At 40.6% G+C, this 13093-nt stretch overlaps 1 protein-coding gene across 1 annotated transcript; it reads left to right on the top strand.

Annotated features, from left to right (window-relative positions):
- The first annotated feature begins 206 nt into the window (after nt 1-206).
- Nucleotides 207-12883, top strand: lrrc38b (leucine rich repeat containing 38b). Its single transcript, XM_054617795.1, has 2 exons — nt 207-834; nt 12636-12883. The coding sequence occupies exons 1-2, from the start codon at nt 207-209 to the stop codon at nt 12881-12883; spliced, it is 876 nt and encodes a 291-aa protein (XP_054473770.1).
- Nucleotides 12884-13093: the final 210 nt, after the last annotated feature.

Consider the following 13093-nt stretch of genomic DNA (forward strand, 5'->3'; position numbering starts at 1 on the left):
TCCAGATTCCCACCTCTACAACAGCAGGATGTCCCTTGGCGAGGATTGATCCCCATCCACTCCTCTTCACTTTTCCCTTCCCCTCCCTTGTCCTGATCTCCTGCCCTCTGACCCTCACCCTCTCGTTCTCTACCCCCGCCCTCCCCTCCATCAGTCGCCCTTACCCGGAGCCTCTTTCCCCCTTAATTCATTTCACCCCCTCGACCATGTTGCCATGTGTCCGCTGGCTCCAACCTATCCTCATCTTGCTGTTCTCTGTCTTATGGACCCGGGGGGAAAACTGCCCATCAAACTGCATGTGCCCGGATCCTCACACTGTGGACTGCAGCGGCCGTGGGCTGACCCGTCTGCCCAGTGAGATACCCTTGGATGTGCGCAGGCTGTTGCTGGCCGACAACTGGATACCCCGCATCCCCTCGGACTTCCTGGTTCTGTACAGCGACTTGGTCTACCTGGACCTCCGGAACAACTCCCTCTCCCACATAGAACCGGGGACTCTCAGCACCTCCTCCAGGCTGGTCTTCCTGGACCTGGGCAGCAACAACCTGACTGAAATCCCCAAGGGGACTTTTGGGGAGTCCCGGAGCCTGATCAAACTACGGCTGGGCAACAACCCGTATCTGAGCATGGTGAACGAGGACGCGTTCCTCGGCCTCACCTCCCTGAGAGAGCTGGAACTGGAGCGTAACGCACTGTCTACGCTCGAGGTGGGGGCACTGAGTCAGTTGCCCTCCCTGCGGGCGGTGAGGCTAGAGGGCAACCCCTGGGTGTGCAACTGCAACTTTGCCAACCTGTTCGCATGGCTGATGGAGAACAGTAACAAGCTTCCAAACGGTAAGTAGAAGCATCTAAGAAGCATTTGCTTTCCATGTGCTTGACCCAAATAATGTGTATCTGAGCGCAACGTACAAACGGTATTACTGCAAATCCACTGCCAAAACACAGCTCTGGTCTATTTATGTTTTCCCTGTAGGAGAGGGAACCCCCACCCCCACCCCCACCCCCTCCCTCTCCCTCTCCCTTTTTCTAATTTAGTCTCTTTCTTCCTCGACTCACATCGCATATAATGTGTGAGACTGACTGTGTAATAAGAGACAATAGCACCGGTTTGAAAGTGTAAAGGGATGCTTTGTTTTTTAATTTGATTCATTTCTAAATACAGAGCAAGACAATTCAAAATGCTGCGTTGTCCAATCTGGAACAAGAAACAAATAAACTCACGTTAGGAACAACAGCTTGCAGTTTCACTGGTTCCACATTTCACCATGCATATAAACACTGACCTCTATCCTGCGTGGTATCGATCAATTTGCGGTTTATTTTTATATAATATGTATTTATATAATACCAGCCATTTGGTGGACACTGTAATTCAGCAATATCATCAATTATTTTCTTCCTGCGCCAATGAAAATCCAACCCCTTCTCTTTCTCCGCTCTATCCTTGTGGATTTTTCGGCCCATACTATGGACTCTGTCTACCAATGTGAGTCGGCCTGGAGGGTAGAGTTAGATAACAGGGCTGGAGTTTTTTTGGTGTGCTCGAGTGAATGTGTGCATGCATATCCAAGGAACAACAAAAGACAAAGGGGATCACCGTGTCCCTGTAGACGTATTCTTCTGCCGGTGAGATCTGCTTACATGGAGCTGATTGGTCTCAACATCCCAAGATATTGGATTCTAGAAGGTTGTAAGATATAAAATGCAAACCATTACAATCTGTGCTTATATTATTCATGTTGAGAGTCTAAGACACCTGCCAGAAGCAATTTATTCAGAAATCATAATAATGTTTTGTTAAGAGGAAACCATACATGATTTGACTGAAGGTCAGCCATATGTATATTACTATTAATGCCCTTACAAAAGGACACAGGGAGCAGTCATCTCATAAGTGCAAGCCAGCACGTGGGAGCAGAGGAGGAAACATAAACAGATCTGACAGTTCAGCCACACATGACTAGTAGCTCGTGCTGTTATCATATTCAGATCAGAGTGGAGATTGGAAATATGACGTGATTTGGTATATGATTGTGGAAAAATGTACCATGAACGTTCAAGGTGCATTTTAAAAACATAACTCAATATGTTTTTAAAAACAGTACACAATGTTTGGGTGCCGGGTGTTGTGTATAAAGTTACAGATAAGGAGTTGGAACGTTTTTATCTGTCAATGTTCCAAGGTTGTTTGGGGTGTGAGATGACCTGTATATACAAAGAACCTTTTTTTGTCCAACGCATAAATAGCAGTGGAATAAACTATTCTATTTCGATTTTCCAATTTGCAAATATAAATTAAATCTTGTTCTGTGTCACAAAAGCTTTACTTTAACTCCCTTTAAAACTGTTTAGCTGTTGCAAACTGCTGACAACTCAAAAGCAAACTTCCTATATACATATAGGTCATGGTGTTCTGTGCTATTGATACTGCTTCTGCTTTCCTCTAAGGGTTTGTCTCCATTGCCCCCAAAATCAAACAAGTTAGGGACTGCGAGGAAGCAAAGTTGATAAACTGGCAAGAAAAACCTTATTCCCCCCAGTAACGGGCTGCAAATACATTAATCACAGGTTCTAAGTGTCGTCAACCTGCGAGGCATAATGAATTGCATTAGCAGCGCTGGCCAGGCAGACATCAACAACAAAGAAGGAGCCAAAGGCCTGGCCAAGCTGCTGCCGTTGCTGCCAACTGGCCCCAGTGATCACACAACCTGAAATTGAGTCAGTAATGTGTATCTCACTTCATATGCAGTCCTTACATCTCCATCAGCCAGCGTTTACTTTACGACCCCAGAGACGAGTCCACCAGACACACACACATATTGTATGGGTAATCTGTGTTGGACATCTAAAGTAGTCTACACTGGGTCTTTTGTGGTATTGTATCATTTTCTTTGGCCATTAAAAAAGGTGTCTGGAATGTACTTTGTGGTGCTAATGATGCAGGGGGGGTCGGATGACAGATAACATTTTCACAAAAGGAATAGTGATTATTCTTCTCTTCTAAGGCAATGCAAATTAGTTCAGTAACAGGTCAGAGAGGACAAAAACATTCCATTGAACTGAAAAAGTTTGAACAAGTTTTGGTCTTGTACTATTTATAGAACAGTTGCTCTATTTTTCTCACTGTGGTACAGTTAAAAAATACGACACAACTAGTTATTGACAATGGAATATGTTTAACATAGCAACTTTAACATGTTTAGGACAATCTGTCGCTACTGGACGACTTTTAGTATATAGACAAAATTGAATGTAATCTAAGAAGTCCTAATCACACGTCTTCTCAATAACCAGTTTTGACTCTTCTGTTCCACTACTGTTTAGAGTTCTGCAGGGACATTTGCACTGTAGTGTTGCACAGACGGCTGTTAAATAAACACAAAGTAGCAGGAGGGATTAGAGTGAGCTGCATGCTACTGTTGCCTTTCGTTCCTCCTAAGTGCAAACTTACAAACACGGACGGTTCACACATGCAGGCATCATACTGCCAGACCTCATTAACATAATGACTGAGCTCTCGACCGCGGAAAAATGCATTGACCTATTCCCTGGAACGCTGTGTTGGAAGTGGTTACAAAATAACAGATGGATAGTCATTAGTGAATGGGGTTGACTTGATAAGCTTTTCAATATGTATCAACTCTAACCAACAATCATGAGTGCGTGTGCTTCAACTTAGTATCTCATTCATCATAGGAATCAAGTGAGATATGATTTACTCTTTAAAAATGTACATTAGTGTGCTTTTACCGTCCGTGTGGGTGTTGCATCCTCGTGTCTGATTCATCATACAGCAAATCATTGACCGGGCCAGAAAATTACATTTTAAATATTCAGTGAATGTGTCCTCTCTTAAAGCCAATAGCCCCACTAATCATCAAAACACAAAGAGTTTGAAGCTGCTACAAACGATCCCCGTATCCTAACTCCATGCTATATCAAATATTAATCTGGATGCAGTGCGTTCAAACTGAACTGTTGTAAAAACATTAAAAACTAAAGATTTTTAAAAAAAAATAATAGTTATAAACTCCAGAAGCAATTTAGAAAACAAAAGTAGTACATATCAAATCTTTAAAAAAAAAATCTGTCATTAAATTAAACTTAAATGGCAGTAGTGTTCCAAATCAGCATTTAATTTATAGCCTACATCTTTTATAATTTCCTGTTAGTACAAATTACTACATTAATGTCTTCTATACTACTTGCAACAAAGGTTTATTATAAATATTTAGTACTACTATAAAGCATTAGCCTGTAGAATGGATTTGAGACACAGTATGCCATTAAAACCACCACAAGGAAAAAGTACAGGCATTGGGAATCATCTAATCAGGTAATACAAGGTAGGCACATAGATTCCCTCAGTAGAGCAATCATTTGTCTGACGTCAGGATGTCAGAACTTTCAGTAACCAGCAAAATAATTAAACAGAACCTTAACCTAATTTAAAAAATAGTCAATAAAACGTAGACGAAACTGTACTGCTATTTTCGAAAGCCCCCTGAGATTTATATCCATGGCTCCCTCTGCGATGGCCTGCATAATGTAGCAGCTGCAGAGCCCATGCTGTAAACCCAATTCCCATTCCATTTTTCACTCCTTGATTTCCCCTGTGATTTCAAGTTCGCAGAGCAGCACACTCTTCTGTTTGCATAAGTTTGATTACTGCAGGTCAGCATGATGAGTTGGTGGAAAACTCTTTCAAATTCTGGACTTTTTGTAGGGATAGAAAAACAGAAAAACAGATCTCATTCCACATGTTTCTGTCTTCTATGCATGTCAGGTGTTTCTTTTGAGATGCTACAGACACACATATAAGTTTTTTAAACCACCAATCAGGCTCATAAATGTTTCAATGGAGTGATGGGTGTAAACATGATCCACTGCTGTCTCCAGTGCTCTTGGGTTAAGGATGAACAAAGGCCATGTATAATTCAGAGCGACACAGTTCTACGGCACATTGGCCGGGGTAATTGGAGCCAGAGCTGCCTACAGGGCAGAGCAGGCCAACTCCCAAGAGAGACTGAAGCTGAAGCCCATCATTGCATTGCTATCAACACTTGCCATGACCTGAACAGTTTCACTACAAAGTAGCAGTTCATGTGACGGGGTCAAAGTCTGATTTCTTTTGGCCTATCGAGTTGCTCCCCAGAGATCTGTAAACACACAGCAGGAGCACCTCTGAAAATATGAGCAGCACTACATTTCAGAAAGGTGATGCCACGTAGAACTCGCACCACATTACTTGCTATCTTTATGGGTGAGTGATGGGAAAATATCTATTTCATTATCACACAGGCTGACAGCTTATTTTTATCTTGGCCTAATTTAATGTTTATTTAAAGTTGGGAAACGAGATAGAGAGAGAGAGAGAGAGAGAGAGAGTACTGGCAAGGGTGAGCAAAGTGTGGATAGGTGGACGGAATTACACAGCGTGATAGCATCAGCTGCTGCGTGTGCAGAAGCAGAGAGGGATAATCTGCCAGTGTCAGAAATAAAAGGTGAAAAGCCAATAGGGTTTATTTCACAGGCAGCATGGCGGATGATGGATACTCTCCTCTCTGCCCATGTGTGGTCGAGTGTGAAGCCCAACTTGCTAAGACATGCATTTTTAGCAGTTTCATTGTAATGAACAGTGACAGTTAAGTGCTTTTTTATTGATTAAAATGTGAAAAATACGTCTATTCATGTTTTAAATATTGATTAAAACGCGATTTGTTGCATACCTTCTCTCATGTTTTTGGGGGAATTTGTTGCTTTAGTTATGAGACGTTGTGAATGTGCTCATGCTGCGGTGATGTCAGTGAGTCTCCACACAGAAGGAATTCCCTCCAGAGTGATTCACCCTCGCCCCACTGTCACACCAATGCTCGTCATTATGTGCATTTGCAACACACATTCCGTTCCTCTCCACCTCCTACTCCTGCCCTCTTCTTGTATGCATCTCACATCCCTTTCCCTTCTGATTTCCCCTCAGACTCTTTCTTCATGTGATCGTGACTGAATAATTCTTCCATCTCTCTGTAATTATGTCCTCTCGGTTCTTTAGAATTGGACTTGAGTGGCACATTTGTCTCAATTGATAAAGTAGGGAGGGGGACAGTTCTGGGGAGTCATTATCACAAATGGATTATTTATTGTCTAGACACGAGCGGTTTTGGGAGCAAGAGAAGACTTGAGCAGCAGTCGGCATTCATGAGTCTCCAGATGTGAGATTGTGGTGATTTTGCCTTTTGCGATTGGTGCAGAGATCAATCTGGACAGACAGTGTGGTGTTGAGGGAGGGAGGAGATACAAGCCTCCAATATCAGACTGTCACAGAGAGGTAGATCAATCACAGGCTGAGACGGCAGATAGCCTATCCCCTCGGCTGGCTGTAATCCTAAATGTAATCCATCGACTGCCCGCGCCAGGAATGTAACATAGCTGTGTGGGCCGACATACCTGATAGTGTTAGGGCATGATTTGTGTTACATTATGGTGCCTGCTCCGGCCACACTTCTTTGTGACCACAGTGGTGGGTCATTTATGAATTCCAAAATTGTATTGTATCATTTCTAAAGCTGATATTGACCCACTGTACATAGCTTTTATTAAAAAATGTCATCCACTGAGATACTTTATGAGAACGAAACTATAAAGTCCTTTTTGCTGTAGTGTTTATCTATTTAAAATGTGCGTGCTGCACATATGGGAACTTATTTTTATTTCTTTATTTTTCTTGTGTAAAGCGCTTTTGGCTGCATTATTTGTGTGACAGCTGCTATGCATATGAAGTTTAGTTTTTTCGTTACAATTTTTTTCTGTTAAATATTATCTTAAAGTGACTGTTTATGCGTCAAGGTTTTCTCTGCCACAGTCCGTGGGCTGAGGTCTCAAATATATACAGTGAACAGCTTTTATTATAAGTTTTTGTGAAGAGACTGAGACTTGTTTTTTACCGATTCATATAATCCTAGGACATCAAATCACACAGACTCAAGTCTGCAGCTCTAGTTCCAAATAGGGAATTACATTAAATAAAATCGGTATAAGCAGCAAACAAGGTTAATATCTCTCCCAAACTACCTTATAAACTGCTGGAAACTCTCTTTCTGTGGCTCTTTCTCTCTTAAACTAGCACATCAATGTTTGAATGTCAAAACTTTGATACTTAAACTGTGTGTTAAACAGCAGGTGATATGAATACCTGGATATGAAAAGCACCAAATTTGACATTTGTTTTACAATACAAAACTTTATCTGAGTGTAAACAGACTATATTAAAAGAGGTGGCTGCCAAGAATCCTAAACTGTTGGCTCCAAAAACTAGTGTCTGAGGGTAGTAATTATATATTTTTAGCAAGTAACATTTGTCAGTCAGCTTACACTTATTATGCTACTTTGGCCCGCTATTTCTTGAGTCCTACAGGCAACTTTAAGTCCAGTGTTAAGTGAAGAACATTTAAGTAACTTGTCAATATATATTTTGTTGCTTTTGGCTATTCAGTATGGTAACAATTTATTCACACAGCACTGGCAGGGTGGGAAAACAAACATTACCTCCCTTTATTTGGATTTGGGAGACCTTTTTTTCCTATGATACAGTAGCAGTTCGTCAGCCCTGTAGTTACACAAGGTTAATGGAAATTTGTGTGTGCTATTATTGTGTGACATATTTTTTGTGATTTGTTAATTAGTGTAACCAGCAAACAAAATAGCTCCTTTTTTAAATCGGCTGAATAGATTGTCAAAATAATGGATTTGACTGCAGTCATTTTGCTGCCGGTTTGTTGACACAATTGTGCTTGCTAAGTGGGAGATACAAGTGTCAAAAAATAGCATGCTGACCTGTCACAAGCATTTTTTAAAGAGCTGTAGTAGTTTAGGCTGTGTTTGAATACAGATTTTTGTTTGGCATAAAGCAGCCCACAGTCAACAAAAGAAGGAAGCACTTACATATGTTTTAGTGTCCTATGACTCTAATCTGAGGTCACTTTGGATAAATCCGGAAACCCTCCCTCAGTGGAAGATGTGCACGTCTTGTCACCGACAGGCTGTAATACGGAGAAACTATAATCATGGTGTTTGTTCCAGAAGATTCCACTTTGGGACAAATACCACAGCTGTTCAGTAATCCCCCTTTTGTCAGGCAGTGTAATGAGCCTGTGTGCCCTATTGTGTCATTTGTAGCTCTTAACTGCAACAGTGGAAAGCCACTATCTCTCCCTGCAAACCCTGTGTTTCGCTGTAGGGTACATTCAATGTGTAATTATATTCAAATAAATGACAAATATATGAAAAAATCGATATGTTCGTGTACATTTCAGGTACATTTTAAGTCTCGGATGCTATAAATCAAGCATCTACTGTAGGACAGGCAAGACCAGACAGGGCTGTCTCAAAGGCCAGGTCTCCAAGGTGATCTCTGACTGTGAATATGATAATTATCCATTTATCACAGGCATAGAAAGACAGGACAGGTGCTCCGAAATATTGGACTTTTAAATGTATTCAATGTTTTCGTTGTCTTTGTGTGATGCTAAAGATGATTTTTTGTTTATTTCTACCACTCAAACTGCTGTCTGGAAATGAATTAAAACAAGGTCAGTACATTCGGTCCGTGTCTGCCACTTTCTGAATACCCTATTTGCAATTTTGATTACTTTCTCTATATAAAAAGGATTAATTTTGGACAAAATCAAGAGTATATCTCTATAGCTACCGTATATGGCAACCAGAAGAACAATACAATATGAATAAGAAAAATAACCACACATTGCATTTTTATAAAGTCAAAAGTCCAACCACAACTATCCACAAAATGTTGTGAGAGAAGTTGGAAGTGTTGCAGCAAAAAACAAAGAAACTCTCCATAAAACCCCTGCTGAGCCATAATGTGATTTGGAAACGGAACTGCTGTTTACAAAGTGTGAGCCATATGGTTAGCAAGGCAACACAATTCTTTGATTATGAGATTTGACACAAAACAAAACATTTTCGTTTTATAACTGTCACCGTTGAGATTTAACGTCTCTTAAAGGGGCCACGCTGATTTTTAGGGTCATACCTGCTTTTTGCGTTTCTGCTAGAACATATTAAAAAAAAAAAAAAAAACACATCATCTTCTTATACTGTCCGTCTGAATAAACCTGTATTCACCTTCTGTCTGAAACGGAGGGTGCATATTCTAATGAGCCTGCATGTGACATAAGGGGAGACAAATCTGAATGTCTCGTTGAATCACATGTTTTTAAGGCAACCCAACAAAAACTGACTGCGATGTCTTCAAATGTACGTGAACAAGCACTGAAAAAGTGCCTTTTTCCTCAACCATAGACTTGATTGTTACTCAGGCAGTTTGACTGGGCAGTTTTCTCAGACACATACGGTAGTCGTGCCTTACAATCCTTCATGCCAGGAACCAGAGTGTTCCTCTGTGGCTCCTCCAGGATTGTTGGTATTGGCTCCTAACCAGTTTGGAGCCTCTTTCTTGCTGCTGAATCACTTAACGTGATCCTGATCCAAGCTGCTTGAGTTTTCTGTGGAGCTTTTCTAGCATGCAGTTGCTTTATTTAAAAGCTCAAATCATGTCAAAAATTGTGAAGAGGACTTGGGAATTGAACACATTGTTAAAGGAGATATGTGTATAATGGCCTCTAGTGATCAGCACCATCCATCACTGTTTGTAGTTAAACTTTCCTCATGTAAGCAGCGGGGAGTGAGGCGGAGGAATCAGCCAGCTATCTGTCAGTTAGATAGATACCTTGCTAATTCCACCATTCTTTAATGCCTTTATGTTTACGGAAAATTGTCAATCATCTGGCAATAGCGATGTGTCAATGAAGCATTGACTCCACTGCTTGATTCAGTTATTATTGGCAAAACCACACCTCAGTAAGTTCACGACTTGCCGTAGACAGGTTTATCTTATACGGAAGTTACCACACTCGCAAAAGGTAAAGATACACATAAACATGGCCGCCGCTCTGGTGATCCTGCTACGTTGATTTTAATGGGAATCTCCGGTTATTTCTATGGGCAATGACATCTGATGACAGGAAGTAAACATGGACCCAAGCTGTTGCCTGGCAATGCAATTATGTTGAGACAGTCAATTGTGCAATGTATCATGGTTGAAATTGTAGTCTTGCAAAAAAAAGTTTGGATCTAACTCAAGAAGTTGCTGGATGCAAAAAAAATTGTGAATCAAAAGAGATCAAAACATCTGCATGCTCCATTGCAAATACTTACTATAATACTATACAAATAGTTAATAGTCAAGGCTTTTGTTCAAACAGACCTTCATCAGACAAAAGTCTACAATACAGGCAGAATATTTTCAAGATTATATATGTTAAGATAAACAAACATGCATTGGATATATAATAAAAACACAACTTGTGTTGGCTTTTTTATGCGTGCTGTATGTGTGTATCTTGTGTCCACTAATTGAATGTTATAGGAAATGTGAGAATCTGTATCTTGTGTAAAGGGATTAGTGTCACTAAGTTTTATTGAGCTCTTAAAGAGTTCAGTTACAAACCTAATTAATACTGTAGAGAGTCAAGCGGAGGAGCATGGAAACCAATTCCATGCCATCACTTATTTCCATTATTTCTCTTTCCATTGTCACTTAAAACGTATGAAGCAGATTCAAGCGTTTTTCTTTACATACATTTGCAAATCTTAACCAGGGTTTTACATATCAACTGACTACAAGCACATTATTTCATTGTTATTTCATTCTTAGTGGAGTTTCATGGTTATTATTATATATTTATATTATTCTCTTTGCTGTAATAACATTTAAATGTAGTCTCCATTCAGAATTAAGGCAGTTTTGTAGCAAATCAAATCAGAGCAGCTACTGCATTTGTTTTATTACAAAACATACTGTGAATTGTGCTGACTGTTGAGCAAAGACCCAGAATTGATGTACTGCCAAGTGTGTGCATTAGCATGTGCAGTACCAGTAAAACCAACCACCCACATCACACGGCTTCATCTCTACCCACATATAAGAGAACATTCACATCAATATGTCTAGTTTCACCATACAGTCAGTGCAAATATGAAGGTAGTTACTGGCTGTGTGGATTATGGTCTGAAGTGTTAGCAGTGCTACGAGATACTGTAAGCGTCATTGATTGCTACTAGTTAAAATAGTTGTTGTTTTTTTCTCTGTCTGTAAATATAATATTTCAGTTATTGTTGTTTTTTCTACTGGTTTTTTTTTTATTGCTTATTTATAATACTTGTTTTATTTTATTTTTATTTTTCATTTTTTATTTTTTATTTTTAGCTTGTCTTCTTCTACTATGTCTCTTGTGTGCACTTTACTCTACGCTGTTGTAAGTCTGCAAATTTCCCCGCTGCGGGACTAATAAAGGATTATCTTATCTTATCTTATCTTATCTTATTGGTGTTGTGTCTCTAATGAGCACTTTAAATCAAACTTTAAGGTTAACAAACTAGTTCAATCAAAGCGTCCGTAAGCATGTGAAAGTGAACACCCTCAACTGCAGCCTCAGTGGTAGCGTCAGTGACCAGACTTTAACATGTAGCTGTGTTCAAACTATCTAATGATCGAGGCTATATCTCTTTTGTAGTCATGAGCCGGAAAAAAAGACTCACTGGAAGGCTTGCACCCTTGAAACACAAAAGGGCCGACGCCAACGACCTCTCCCTTTGAAATGATGTCTGAACAATAGAACTAGGTGAAAGTTACCGGGACAGGGAGAAGAGCAGCGCTTGCTGATTTATCGTACTTTCATTGTGAGATGCGTTTGTTCAAGGTGCCCCTGTCTCAGACTGTTAACTGTAACATCAGTACGTTTTTGAGATGCGACCAGGCGTTATATTCAATGGGGAAGATAATTCTAAAGATGTGCCTTATGCAGCTGAAATTAAAATGATTCCAAAAGGTTGTATAGTTTAGTCTCCAAACCATTAACAAAAGATGCAAATGAATTTATCATCTTGTCAAAGTAAAAACATCAATGGCAGCCTACACTGCACGACAGACATATTAAGCCGAAAAATAAAGCCTCTCTAACAGCACAAATTATTTAAAATATTCTATATAGATATATAGTTGACACTAGACTATACGTTAACAGTATCACTGAGGTTCAGAGTTTCTTAGTAGTTCAACTTTATTTCCAAAGAACCTGCAGTCATATTGTGGGTGGGTGGACTGTATACACAGTGCAACTCCATCTCATAAGTGACGACTTCCGATTGACCTAACAGTTATTAAATCAACTCCCACTCTTGGGAAAAATAACTGCATTGCTGTGTTGAATACACATCTTTTACAACACAACACTTTCTGAATTATATACTTGAGCAAAAACAAAACACCTTCCAAAATATGCACTCTATCTCCGATCACGTCAGAGCTCTGACCAGGTGTGAGCTGTGTCTCTAATGAGCATATATGCATCCCCTTAAATTCTAAATTAGGGACATAAATTAGCTTTTTAGATCTGTGGAGTGCAGACGCAGCTGCAGTGCTTGCTTGTTCTGCTGTATGATGTCATTTCTGAGTGGCTGCCATGCGAATGCATTTATCTAAATGTCCATGAACGTGACATTATTCACTGCAGGTCCAGTAAATCTGTCTAATCCCATTTCCTGTTTCATTGCAGGGGTGGAGGGCATGGAGTGCTCCCTCCCCATGGACGGAAGACGTGTTTCCCTGACCCAGCTCTCCAAGGACAGCTTCCGCGAGTGCCAGGCCACATTAACTCTGACAGACCTGCTCATCATCATTTTTTCTGGCATCTCCGTGTCCGTGGTGGCCATCATGACAAGCTTCTTCCTGGCTTCAACTGTTCATTGCTTCCAGCGCTGGAGTAAAGGCACCAAGGGGGACGAGGAGGAGAGTGAGGAGTGAGGAGGGTTTGACTCTGGGGGCCCCGCGTGGTCCTGGTACTTCAAACTATGAGAGGACACCGCAGACAGTGACACGTTTCATGCTGCCTCCTCTGTGGTGCATATCCAGGACTGTTCAACGGTAGGATCTTGCCCTGGTACGTTTGCAGTAGTTTCCTTTGCACATGAAGTATGGTAACAAAGGACATTCCCAAGGAATGAGCCAAAGTCC

Source organism: Anoplopoma fimbria, chromosome 17 (genome assembly GCF_027596085.1).
Source record: "Anoplopoma fimbria isolate UVic2021 breed Golden Eagle Sablefish chromosome 17, Afim_UVic_2022, whole genome shotgun sequence".
In the NCBI taxonomy this organism is placed as follows: domain Eukaryota; kingdom Metazoa; phylum Chordata; class Actinopteri; order Perciformes; family Anoplopomatidae; genus Anoplopoma; species Anoplopoma fimbria.